Raw genomic sequence first — 13,197 nt, forward strand, 5'->3', positions numbered from 1 at the left:
CCTCCCTTGCAATCCCGCCGCGGGTCTTGCTTTTTCCCCTTTGCGCCCGTCTCGGGATTAAGCCGCTGGGCTGCGAGGACTGCAAGAAGGCGCTGAGCTTACAGCGGCGCAAAATTTCATTGTGCTCGCGTAAAAAAGCAGCAGAAGCGGCAGCAAACGTGAGACTCACGGGGGGGGGGAGAGAGAGAGAGAGAGAAAGAGAGAGAGAGAGAGAGAGATTGAAGATGGAAGGGAGCCCTAGTGGGAAGTTGGGAGCATTACACCCGAAAGTTCCCATTCTGGAAACGAAGGGAAGGGAGACCCCTAGCGCCGGAGCAGCGTCGTTGCACGGGAGTTTTCGTTTCCTCTGCCGGCCGCTCCCGATGGAGATTACAGCGCCCAGCGTGAACGACGTGGGGGGCTTCAGCGACAGCTGGACGGTAGTCGACTTGCCATAACTCAGGAAGCATCGGGTCAAAATGAAGGTTCTAAGTATGGGAGGAAGATGGAGCAGTCTAAGAACAAGTCCAAATCTTGTGCTGATTAAAGACCGCCATAAAGTTAAAATATATAAAAATCCTTAAACTCATAAAATGCCCGTTTCCCACTCTTGATCCCTCCAGTGCAGTGGTGGGATTCAAATAGGTGAATAACCGGTTCTCTGTGTGGATGCCGCTTCTGGAAGTCCGTTCTGGGCACGGGCAACAAAAAAATTAGCTACCGGTTCTGCCGAAGTGGTGCAAACTGTGCCAGTGCCATGTTCCTTCAGCTCTCTAAAACAGTGCCTAAAGTGATGGCTTGGTTATCCAAACTAGGTAATATCATACAAGCACTGGTGACGTTACCTGGTTTGGTTAACAAACGTCTCCAAGAAAACAACCAAGTTCAGAGAGCATTAAGGACCCCTCATTTCAGCCCTGAGCTACAAATGCTCTTCTTTATTAGTACCTAAAGTAATTGCCGGGACACGGTGGCTCAGTGGGTTAGGACGCTGAGCTTGTCGATCAGAAGGTTGGCAGTTTGGCGGGTCGAATCCCGAGTGCCGCATAACAAGAGTGAGCGCCTGTTACTCATCCCAGCTACTGCCAACCTAGCAGTTCAAAAGCACGTAAAAATGCAAGTAGAAAAATAGGGACCACTATGGTGGGAAGGTAACAGCGTTCCGTGCACCTTTGGCATCTAGTCATGCCAGCCACATGACCACGGAGACATCCTTGGACAAGCGCTGGCTCTTTGGCTTTGAAACGGAGATGAGCACCGGCCCCTAGAGTTTTAAACGACTAGCACACATGTGCGGGGGAACCTTTACCTTTACCTTTTAAAGTAATTGCCACAAAAGGGGCAGGAACAAACACAGGTACATCCCATTTCTTTAGGAAAGTAGTTTAAACATAGAAATGGACGTTTTGAATGGGTGCAAATCAAAATTTTGGTCTACAATTTCTTTATATGTAAGACTCCCACCCCTCTAATATAAACGAGATTTGTCGGTGCATCTAACATCCACCTTCTTTTAAATGTTGCATACACCGTAGAAGGTCATTCTCGGTGGTGGAGTTAAAAGCTCTCTACCCTGCCTTGAATCAGCAGAAAACAGCCAGGGTGAAATTTTATGTCCTTGCAGCTAATCCCTGTCTTGCCTCTCTTGCCTCTGATCCAACTCACTGCCGAGGGGAGCGGTCTGATCATTTGTTGATTGCTCTGACTTTGCTTCCATTCCTTTTCAGCGGGAGAAACATCTGCCGACTGCAATCCTGGAGTCTGAATGCGATGGGTCTGGCTCGTGACTGCTTTGTCATCTTCACACTCATTCTTGGGCTTGGCATCCCACTCGCCATTTGAGTTGAACCAAGTTTGGAAACAATAATTTGGAGTCACAGAGTGAATTAGGTAAACACGTCTTCGACTGTGGGCCCATCAAACCGGGGTTGACTGTTAGCGTCCACCTAGGTATGTAGCTTTTCTCCAGGTTGGTATGTCTCGAACCTGGACCTTCAGATTTCTCAACAGTGTACTCCTCACCGTATTGGATGCCATTCCACCTTTGTGCTGATTATCCTCTTCTTTTTCTTTCCGAGTCTGATGGACTTGGGTCCATAAGGAAGTTGAGTCTTTGCATAAATGTGTCTGAATTATAATTTTAAGCCTGGTCCTTTCTGTCTTGATTGAGTACTCTCAGTTGATTTGTTTGAGGATCTTCTTGTTTGGCTTCTTGGCTATGCATAGTAGTCTCAGGTGACTTCTCTAGCAATAGCAACAGCACTTAGACTTATATACCACTTTGTAGTGCTTTATAGCCCTTTCTAAACGGCTTACAGAGTCAGCATATTGCCCCCAACAATTTGGCTCCTCATTTTTACCAACCTCAGAAGGATGCAAGGCTGAGACAACCTTGAGCCGGTGAGGATCGAACCCCTGGCAGTCAGCAGAATTAGCCTGCAATACTGCATTCTAACCACTGCGCCACCATGGCTCATAAAGTTCCAAAGCATCAAGACTCTTCCATACTGTGCTTCTTCAAAGTCTAACTTTTGCTTCCAGAGAGTGGCACAGAGAAAACCATTGCCGACACAATTCTGATCTTTCTAGGTATGAATGCATCACATTCATAAGTAGGACTTTCACTGACATGTTCTCACCTCTACTTTTCTGCATATAGGCAACAGAAACCAACTTTCAGATTCCTACATGGTCTATTCAGGAGGCTGTAGGAAGATAGGTATTTTCACTGTCACTTTTCAGGCTCAGTCTACTAAGTGTTCAATGTCATTGTGTCCAACTCTTTATGCAGACAACAGCAGATGGCAGCAAATGAGGTTGACCCCCAAATCAGAAGGACAGCCACCCACATCAGATTGTTGTAGGCAGGGTGCAAATTCTATTTACAGTTCATCTAACTATGTCTCAGTTACAACTAGTGGCGAACTGTATTACATTTTAAGACTTTGTGTCAAGACCCACCTCAATCCACATCTTAGGAAATAAGAACTCTTGGATGCAAGTTTAGTCCAAAAGGAAAATGTTTACTAGGATGGAATCGATTGTGGCAATACAAGACGGAATCTAACAAAGTTACATTTCAATCCTATATAAAGCATTCCCATTTCAGCCCCTCCCCTCATCCATTTGGTCAGATGTCAGGCCCTTCCATGGGAAAGGGAACTCTCCTTGGTTTTATGGTTATTGCTTCCTTATGTTGTAAATGAAGATGCAATCCAGATCTGTGTCTCCCCCCCCCCCTTCGGAGAGATGGCAGAATCCCCAGAATAAGCACATTGTTCTACCTATACATTTATGAAATGTGATATAAATGGATTCTGACATTCGGCTCTCCTTTCAGAAAAAAGATGAGACCATCTGTGGGGAAAGAAAACATATAAATGTTAGCCTGGTTTGTTCGGATATTCTGTATGAAACCTCTTAAGCAACTTAGGTGCTTTAACATGGAGTTTGTTAACCCACTCATTTTCTGAGGAGGGGAGGTGTTTCCATGCCACTAAATATTGTATCGTTCCATGGTGTTTTCTGGAATCTAAGATTTCTTTCACTTCAAAATGTTGTTCTCCTTCCACCATGATGGGGGGTGGTGGTGGTGGGATTTTTGCTCGTAGTGGTGATTGTTGTTCTCTCTTTAATAGACTGCAGTGGAAGGTTGGGTGTATTCGTCTAAGATTTTTGGGTAGTTCTAATTCAACTGTTACTGGGTTTATGATTCTTTTAATTGGAAAGGGTCCAATATATTTTGGTCCTAGTTTTTTACAGGGTTGGAGTGATTTCAGGTATTTTGTGGATAAATATACCATCTCTCCTACCCTAAATGGTGTGGGATCGGTTCTTTTTTTGTCTGCCTGTGTCTTGTATGCTTTTCTGGCATCTTCCAACGCTTTCCTAACGATTGGCCATGTATTTTGTAATTGAGCGATCCATTCCTTCAGATCAGGGATAACCGGTTCTTTTGGGGTTAGTTCTGGTATTGGGTTGAAACTCTGGCCTGTAGCTACTTGAAAAGGAGTGTAACCTGTGCTTGAGTGGACTGCATTATTATATGCTACTTCTGCAAAAGGCAGTAGGTCCGCCCAGTCGGACTGCTGAAAATTAATAAAGCATCTCAGATATTGTTCCAGTATATTATTAAGTCTTTCAGAAGCTCCGTCTGTCTGAGGATGGTGACTAGATGACAGTCCTTGGGTGGTTCCTAAGAGGGATAAAAATTCTTTCCAAAATGCCGACGTAAATTGCACCCCTCTGTCAGATATGATGCGTTGTGGTACCCTGTGCAATCTGTAAATATGCTGTACAAAAAATTTTGCTAATGCTTTTGCGGTCAGGATTTTTTGGCAAGGTATGAAATGTACTTGCTTAGAGAACAGATCTGTGACAGTCCAGACTACGGTGTTTCCATTACTTTCTGGCAGTTCTACGATAAAATCCATGGCTATTTCTTTCCATGGGGCTGAGGGGTTTGCCACTGGTTGTAACAGACCTGGCGGTTTCCCTTGCAGTCTTTTGGCCATCGCGCAAATTTGACAGCTACCCACATAGCTTTCTATGTCCTTTTTCATAGATGGCCACCAAAATTGCCTTTTAGTTAAGTGTAGGGTTTTTACAAAGCCAAAGTGTCCTGCTGATTTTGTATCATGGCACAGTTGCATGAAATTGATTCTCTGTGTGGCAGGTATATATAGCTTCTCCCCCACCCATGGCAGTCCATCTTTAATTGTGCACACATGTCTATTTTTCTGGAACCATTCATCACTTTCCAAAGACTTCCTGAATTCTACTCCAGTTTGGCTATCTACCTTCGGCTTCATTTTTTCTTGTGCCCTGGTGGTGACTGGTGCTGCCAGTTGTTGTTCCGGTACAAGTGGTTTAAAGTAAGTAACTCTTGTGCTGTTATATTGGGGCATGCGGGATAATGCATCTGCCAGGAAGTTCTTCCCCCCTGGTAAGTGTTTGAGAGTGAAATTGAATCGGTGAAAATGTTGGGACCAGCGGGCTTGCTTAGGAGTGAGCTTCCTGGGCGTTTTTAGTGCTTCCAAATTTTTGTGGTCTGTCTAGACCTGGAAAGGTATTTTATTTCCTTCTAAAAATTGGCGCCATGTTAGTAATGCCCACCTCAACGAGAATGCCTCTTTTTCCCATATTGGCCAGCGTTGTTCTGTTTCTGTGAGTTTTCTGGATGTGTATGCGCATGGTTGCAACATCCCCCCATCATTTTCTTGTAATAGTACGGCTCCTACCGCTACATCACTCGCATCTGCCTGTATTACAAAAGGTTTGTTGGGATCTGGGTGTTTTAGGACAGGTTCAGCAGAAAAAAGTCTCTTTAGCCTCTCAAATGCTGCTTGACATTCCATTGACCATTTCAGAGGCTGGCTGGGTTTCACGGGTGACCCCCCCCCCCTTCGTTTTCAACAAATTTGTGAGGGGCATGGCTATTTGGCCAAATGCGGGGATGAATTGGCGGTAGAAATTTGCAAACCCCAGGAAACTTTGTAATTGCTTCCGTGTGTGTGGGGGGGTGCCCACTCTAGTACTGCCCTGACTTTCTCAGGGTCCATTTCGATGCCCTCTGGAGATATGCGATACCCCAGGTAGTCGAGTTTTTCCTGATGGAATTCACACTTCGATAATTTAGCATATAAATGGGCAGCTCGCAACTTTTTCAGGACTGCTCTGACTAGTTTGATATGTTCCTCTTTGGTTTCTGTGAAGATAAGGATGTCATCGAGGTAAACCAGGACCCCCTTATATAGGTGCTCTCTCAGCACGTCATTAATTAATTGCATAAAGACTGCGGGGGCCCCTTGCAGTCCGAATGGCAATACTTTGAATTGATAGCACCCCATTGGGCAGTTGAATGCAGTCTTCCATTCGTCTCCTTCCTTAATCCTAATACGGTAGTATGCTTCCCTCAGTCTAGTTTGGTAAAAATCTTTCCTTTCGATAGGTGGGATAGCATATCCTTCATTAGGGGAAGGGGGTACAGATTACATTCACTAATTGTGTTCAAATTTCTATAGTCCACAACCAAGCGAAAAGAACCATCCTTCTTCTCCCTGAACAGAACCGGGGCGGCTAGTTTGGGTTTGGCAGGCTCAATAAATCCTCTTTCTAAGTTTTTCTTTATGAATCTTTCCATTTCTGCCATTTCCCTTGGGCTCATGGCATACATCCTGGGTTTTGGGAGTTTTGCCCCAGGTTTGAATTCTATGGTGCAGTCCGTGGGGCGGTGGGGGGGAAGCTCATCTGCTCTTTCCTCACTGAAAACCTCAGCCAGGTCCCTGTATTCTTCCGGTATCTCTGGTAACCCCTTCTCTTTCCCCACCGCTGCTGTCTCCTCTCTCTGGGTTGGGGGGTGCTTTTGGAGTCTAAGTTCTTCTGCCCCCCCTTTGGGAAATTGAGTTCTGCTGTCCTCCAGTTTATCCCGGGGTTCCATTTCTTCAGCCATTCCAGTCCTAGAATCATTGGGCATTCCATGCCTGGGGCCACTATAAACGTTATGTCCTCCTCATGGGGCAACAGTGATAGGTGGATTGGTAAAGTGGCTAGGGTGGCTGGTCCTCCCCCTGCTATTGTACCATCTAATTGACTAAAAGAGATTGGTTGTTTTAGCTTCCTCACTGGGATGCTCAATCTCTCCACCAGCGTTGGGCTGATAAGGCAGCGGATGCACCCAGAGTCTATCAGAGCTTTTATTTTGGCTGCTTCAGGCATAGGGGAAGCTAATATAGTCACTGTCTTAAGTATGGGTGGAAGGGGTCCACTTACCAATGGTTCTCCCTCTGAGCTGTCTTCCGAGTTGTCCACCGTCCCTGCGGTGCAGGCCGGAGTCCAATCCCAGTTCCTGGCAGGAATTGTGGACTCTACAGCCTCTGTCCCCTTCATGGAAGATTCTTTTGTGTTGCCTTGGGGCTTCCCCGGCTTCTTGGAGGATGATGCCTCTGGTTTTCGTGGGGGGGCTTTTGAACGACATTCTGCAGCACGGTGGCCCTCTCTCCCGCAGTTGAAGCAACCTGTTGATTTTTTGGCTGTGGCTGGTGGGTTTTCCCCCTCGCGTGTTTGCTCGGGTGGCAGGCGGCCCCATGGTTTTCCTCTGCGGTGTCTCTTCAGTAGGTCTATTTCCACTTCCTCCGCCAGGATGTACCAGTCGTCGAGATGGGGTGGGTCTCCTTGAGGCAGGCAAGCGTCATACAGGTCGTAGTTTAGACCGTCTTTGAAGTGGCTGAGGAGGATGTCTTCTGGCCAGTTCAGCTTGCTGGCAATGGCTCGGAATTCTTGGGTATAATCAGCCACTGCTCGCCTGCCCTGCCTCACCGTTTTGATTCTCTCCCGGGCCTTACGGTCAGCCAAAGGATCCTCGAACTGCCGCCTCAAAGATGACATGAATCGGTTGAAGTCGTTGAGTTCTGGGGCGTTGGAGTCATGCAAGTTCACCACCCAGTCTGCAGCCGTCCCGTCCAGGGCAGATTGCACAATTCGGATGCGTGCTTTGTCACTGGGGATGTCCCGTCCGTACTCTTCCATGTAGCTGAGGACTTGGGTTAGGAAAAATCCCAGTCGTGATGGCTCCCCCTTGAATTTGACTTCCAGGGGTGGGAGTCTTTGGCTGGAGTGTTGTCTGCGCCGGGGCCGGTATCACTCCTCATCCTGGTCCCCGTCTGTGGTTCTGGGGTGGGTGGGTACTGCTGAGGCAGCAATTCCTGTTCCATTGGACGGCCCTGGGGTTTCAGGTGTTGGATCCCCTCCGTTACCTTTCCAGTTACGTCCCCAGGCGCTGCCTCGGTTGCGATTTTCAGCTCTCTCCTCCCTCAGTGAGCTCAGGATTGCTTTCATCAGATTAATGGCCTTTTCCAGGATCCGCTCCTCCTCACTGGTGTGCAGGGAACTCTCCATCTCTTGCCTCCATTCCGGTTGGTGGTTACTCTGCCTCAGGGTCGCTTCTCCCGAAGCCTTTTCCCACTCACTTTTCCTTCCAACGCCCATCGACCATCGGGGTTTTCGGTCGTACTGCTCCACCGCTTCTTCCCCAGGGGAATATGCTGCTTCAGCTTCCCATCGTCTCTGGGATTCCATTTGGGGGGAAGACTCCCCCTCCATGGGGCTTCCCTCCTCTCTTGCTTCGTCGCCAGACATTGTATTTGTTGCAAAGTCCCCCGGTAAGGTTTTCCCTTCCAGGTTGACTCTTAAAGCAGATTCCGTCTACTGTCAGGACCCACCTCAATCCACATCTTAGGAAATAAGAACTCTTGGATGCAAGTTTAGTCCAAAAGGAAAATGTTTACTAGGATGGAATCGATTGTGGGAATACAAGACGGAATCTAACAAAGTTACATTTCAATCCTATATAAAGCATTCCCATTTCAGCCCCTCCCCTCATCCATTTGGTCAGATGTCAGGCCCTTCCATGGGAAAGGGAACTCTCCTTGGTTTGATGGTTATTGCTTCCTTTTTTTTGTTGTAAATGAAGATGCAATCCAGATCTGTCACTCCCCCTCCCTCCCCCAGTTCAAATGTTCCCTGTTGTTTGAAGATGCCTAAAGTCTATCCTCTCCCCCCCCACCCCGTTCAGAGAGGTGGCAGAATCCCCAGAATAAGCACATTGTTCTACCTATACATTTATGAAATGTGATATAAATGGATTCTGACATTCTGCTTCAAAGAAATATAATCTGATATTTGGAAACAGGCAAACACGGAGCCAGCTAAGGATGCTAAGCATGATGATATGAAAGATTACTTCTGTTTATTTTTACCTCATCTTTATTATCTTTAGAAATAAGGTGGCGAACATACTTAATATTTCTTCCTTCTTTTCTTTATCCCCACAATCACAACCTTGTAAGGTGGGTTGGATTGAGAAGGAATGACTGACCCAAAGTCACCCAGCTGGTTTTCATGGCTAAGGTGGGACTTGAACTCACCTTTTCTTGGTTTCTAGCTGGTTGCCTTAACTCCTAGATCAAACTGGTTCTTGGTTCTCTTAAAGTCTGTAAACGTAAACATAGAAGTTCAACATCGGAAAACAGAGACTTCAGAAACTGATCTTGATTAAAAGTACTTTTTAAAAAGAAAAATATTATTAATATTATCTTCATGAAACGCATCAAGTAACAACAGCTAATAAGTAGCAACAAATAACAACATACTCTTGTAGTGTGTCTTTGAGACAACATCCAAGACACACTACAACAGCATCAAATAACAATGGCTGAGGCTGCCAGAAGTGCAAGAATCAGAACTTTGGATCTGCGTCAACACCTGAAGTGGTAAAAGAAGATGCGAAGAAGAGGAAGAAACAAAAGTTGAGACTCTGGAAAGCGCAGAGAAGAGCAACAAAGATGATTAGGGGACTGGAGGCTAAAATGTACAAGGAACGGTCACTGGAATTGGGTATGTCTAGTTTAATGAAGAGAAGGATGAGAGGGGACGTGATAGCAGTGTTCCACTATCTCAGGGGCTGCCGCAAAGAAGAGGGAGTCAAGCTATTCTCCAAAGAACCTGAAGGCAAGACAAGAAACAGTGGATGGAAACTAATGAAGGAAAGAACCAATCTAGAAGTAAGGAGAAATTTCTTGACAGTTAGAACAACTAACCAGTGGAACAACCTGCCTCCTGAAGCTGTGAATGCTCCAACACTGGAAGTCTTTAAGAAGAGATTGGGCAACCATTTGTCTGAAATGGTACAGGGTCTCCTGCCTGAGCAGGGGGTTGGACTACAAGAAGATCTCCAAGGTCCCTTCCAACTCTATTGTTATTCTGTTAACATCAGGCAAACTATCGCTTTTCGCTTGACCGTATCCGTGGACTTCACTTGGGCCAATTTATTTACCCAGGCACCTGAAGGCAAGAGAAGAAACTATGGATGGAAACTAATCAAGAAGAGAAGCAACCTGGAATTGAGGAGGAACTTTCCCAAAAAATTTTCAGGAGGCAACTGGATTTTCTTGTGTTTCTTTTGAAGATGTGACATGAGATTTGCCTTCAGAAGTTGTGGGTACGCCATCCCTGGAAGCTTTTAAGAAGAGACTGGACAACTATTTGTCAGAAATTAGTATACATCTCCTGCTTGAGCTGGGGGATGGACTAGATGATCTCCAAAGACCCTTCCAACTCTGTTACTGTATGCTGCCAGTATGCTGGCTGAGGAATTCTGGGAGTTGAAGTTCAGATTTTTTGAAGTTGCTAAGGTGGAGAAACACTCCTTTTAATTGGCAGTACAAGAGTCCTTAGATCAGAGAAAAAATAATATGGAAATTTATCTTTTTGCACCTATGTCGCCCCTGCAAAATGCCAAATCTAGCATCAGGTAAATCAGACATGTCAAACACAAGGCCCGGGGGCCAGATCCAGCCCGCGAAGTGGTTTCATGTGGCCCGCGAAGCCATCCTGGAAACAGTGAGGGAACGGCCCCCACTGCCTTGGCCCTGGCCCAGAGACTCTCCTTCTGCCAGAGACCCTCAGATCTGTCCCACCCCTGCCCAGGCCCCCATAGGCACCCTTGAAGCGAACGATGTAGAGCTGGCCACGCCCACCCAGTAGACCATATGCACTCTAGCCACGCCCACCCAGTAGGCCACCCCCACCCAGGCCATACCCACCCGGCCCCCTGAGGGCAACTGCAATGCTGATGCGGCCCTCAATGAAATTGAGTTTGACACCCCTGAGATAAATGAACAGAGTAATAAAAATGAAAGTCAGGATGTTGGTTAACTTGTTTAAACATGTATTGTGCATCATCCATTAGAAATATGTCCCACTGATTGCACTGAGTCCCACCAGTCAAATACATAACAGAGTCCTATATGATATTTATAACTTCCCTTCTATTTCAAATGGGCTCTCTATCTGGAGACAGTGAGATTGTATGCCAAGATATCTGTGTTTGGAACGTGGCTCAAGATCCAAAACAAATAAGCTCACTTGGAATTCCAGCAACAAAGTTTTTATTTCAAAAGAAGCGTTTGCAAAGGCTTGGTGGACTGAATCACACACAGGAGTTCAGACACACCTTACAGAGCTGTTTGACACATTTTTACATCCTATCCCCGACGCAGATTCCCACTCCCCTATCGCACTCAACACCCCTTCCCTAACGCCTAAAACCACTGTCCCTCCCATGTTCCAGGAAGCCCCTTTGTCCATAGCCTATCTTTCACCATCTGATTTTCTGTTACCACACGCCGTCTCCTATAGTTGTTTCGATATTTCCTCTTACAATTTGTAACTTCTGGTTTTCACATTTGTACCTGTCAATACTTAGATAAAACATTATTTCTGATCTTCAGTTGGCTTCTGCTTCAAACTTTAGACTCTGAATAATGCTTTTATTCCTTTCATTTGGATACAACGTGGTTAGGGAAGGTTGATGGACGGTTTTGGAAAGCTGCTCTAGGACTGGCTAGCTAGTTATAGCCCGAGAAGCTCCATTTTGTTGAGGAAAAAAAGTCCCTCTCATTTTGCTTTCAGATGTTCGGTCTTTGGTCCTCTCATTTTTGGGCCTTAAATCCTTACCCTAAAATTCCCAGACATTCTCAATAGCCTTATCAAGGGACTCCAAAGCAGACCACCAGTTGATTCAGGGCTAACTTCCTTTTCCTGTTGCAGATAAGTTAGCTAGAAAGTTTTGCATACTTAATTTTATCAGCCATATCAGTTAGGGACAGAGGAACAAACGCTGTGATGAACCCATTTTCTAGGAGGGTCATCTTCTCCAGGATTGTGAGTATTGTATTGCTTGTTACCTATTGCCTGCTTTGTACCTATTGATCATGTACCTGGATTTCCCCAAAGTGTATGAAAGTTATGCCAATTTGTGTATGGGACGTGTGTCTGAATTTGTGACATAGTCCCAAGAGCACATCACTTTGCACACTACCAAATAAAACAGGTTGCAATTTCCCACCTTGTGAGATACAGGTTGTCCTTGACTTACAACCATTAATTTAGTGATGGTTTGAAATTACAGCGGCACAGAAAAAAGTGACTTAAGATGGTTTTTCACACGGGTGTCAAACCCGATCGTGTCATGTGACATATCATCACTTTTTTGCCTTTGCGGAGCCGGGGTGGGCGTGGCCTGTGCGTGACGCATCTGGTCCGTGAGCCTCCAGTTTTACACCTCTGCTTCAAATAGGCAGAATATGATTTTGTCCTGATTTTGCAAGCTGGACACATGGAAGGTATGTGTGCTTACAATTAATTTATTCTTTTATAGTGTAACTACGTATCTATGTAGTTTTAACTGCCTGAAAAATTAAGGTCAGCTCCTTCCTACATTTCTTCCTGAGTCACTGGTAATAAAATCCTTGAATTCTGTATCGGCAGGAATGATAAGACCACAGGTTTTACAAACATTATTTGAAAAAAATAAACTAGATGTTTATAGAATTTGTATAAAATAGAGGACTAAGAGACAAAGACCAAAAGAGTCATAAAGCAACATAGAAATTTTATTTTTGAAGAAAGTGTCTTTGTGTAATAGACTGCAGAAACATTCATTTGTTGAATGAATGTGCAGTTTGATTTCAGGATAGTTCGATGAGCGATCCTGCCCTCAAGGGTCTTTCTCTATAAAATTTCTATTTGGAAGATTATTTTGATAATTATATTTGCACGCCAGAGTGAACCATCAATGAAAAAAGAATAATAGCAGAAATGCAGTATAGAGGTAAAAAATCCATCAGTAGCCTTGCACAAATGACCGGGTTTCTCCTTTAAAATCTTTTAAATATTTGTGAAATTCTGCTACTTCATCCAGATAGCTTTCAAGGAAAGAATATTCCTGGGGGAAAAAAAAGAAAAGAAGAAAAACCGTATTGTGAATCATCTCAAATTCTAAGGGTAAGTATATAAAATGTTAAGTACAGGGAGTCCTCAACTTATGACCACAATTGAGACTAAAATTTTTGTTGCTAAGGGAGACTGTCCATTTTACAATCTTTCTTGCCCTAGCTGCTAAGTGAATCACCACGATTGTCAAATTAGTAACACAGTTGTTAAGTTAATCCGGCTTCCCCATTGACTGTGCTTGTCAGAAGGTCACAAAAACTGATCACATGATCTGGAGACACTCATAATTCAGACAGTTGTGATATCCCAGGATCATGTGATCACCTTTTACGACCTTATGACAAGCAAGGTCAATGGGTAAACCAGATTCACTTAACAACTATGTAACTAACTTAAACACTACAGTGATTTACTTAAAAACTGTGG

General features: G+C 45.0%; 1 protein-coding gene across 2 annotated transcripts in view; it reads right to left on the reverse strand.

Moving 5' to 3' along the window:
* Positions 1-12,418: 12,418 nt before the first annotated feature.
* The window catches only part of CCDC82 (coiled-coil domain containing 82), a 45,973-nt gene continuing 45,194 nt past the window's right edge, over positions 12,419-13,197 (reverse strand). For both annotated transcript variants that reach the window (XM_081326541.1, XM_081326542.1), the window contains exon 9: positions 12,419-12,763. In XM_081326541.1, the coding sequence (XP_081182667.1) occupies positions 12,662-12,763 (102 nt within the window). In that variant the 3' untranslated portion in view covers positions 12,419-12,661. The remainder of the gene's footprint in view (positions 12,764-13,197) is intronic.

This window comes from Vipera berus, assembly GCF_964194415.1.
Source record: "Vipera berus genome assembly, chromosome: 4".
In the NCBI taxonomy this organism is placed as follows: domain Eukaryota; kingdom Metazoa; phylum Chordata; class Lepidosauria; order Squamata; family Viperidae; genus Vipera; species Vipera berus.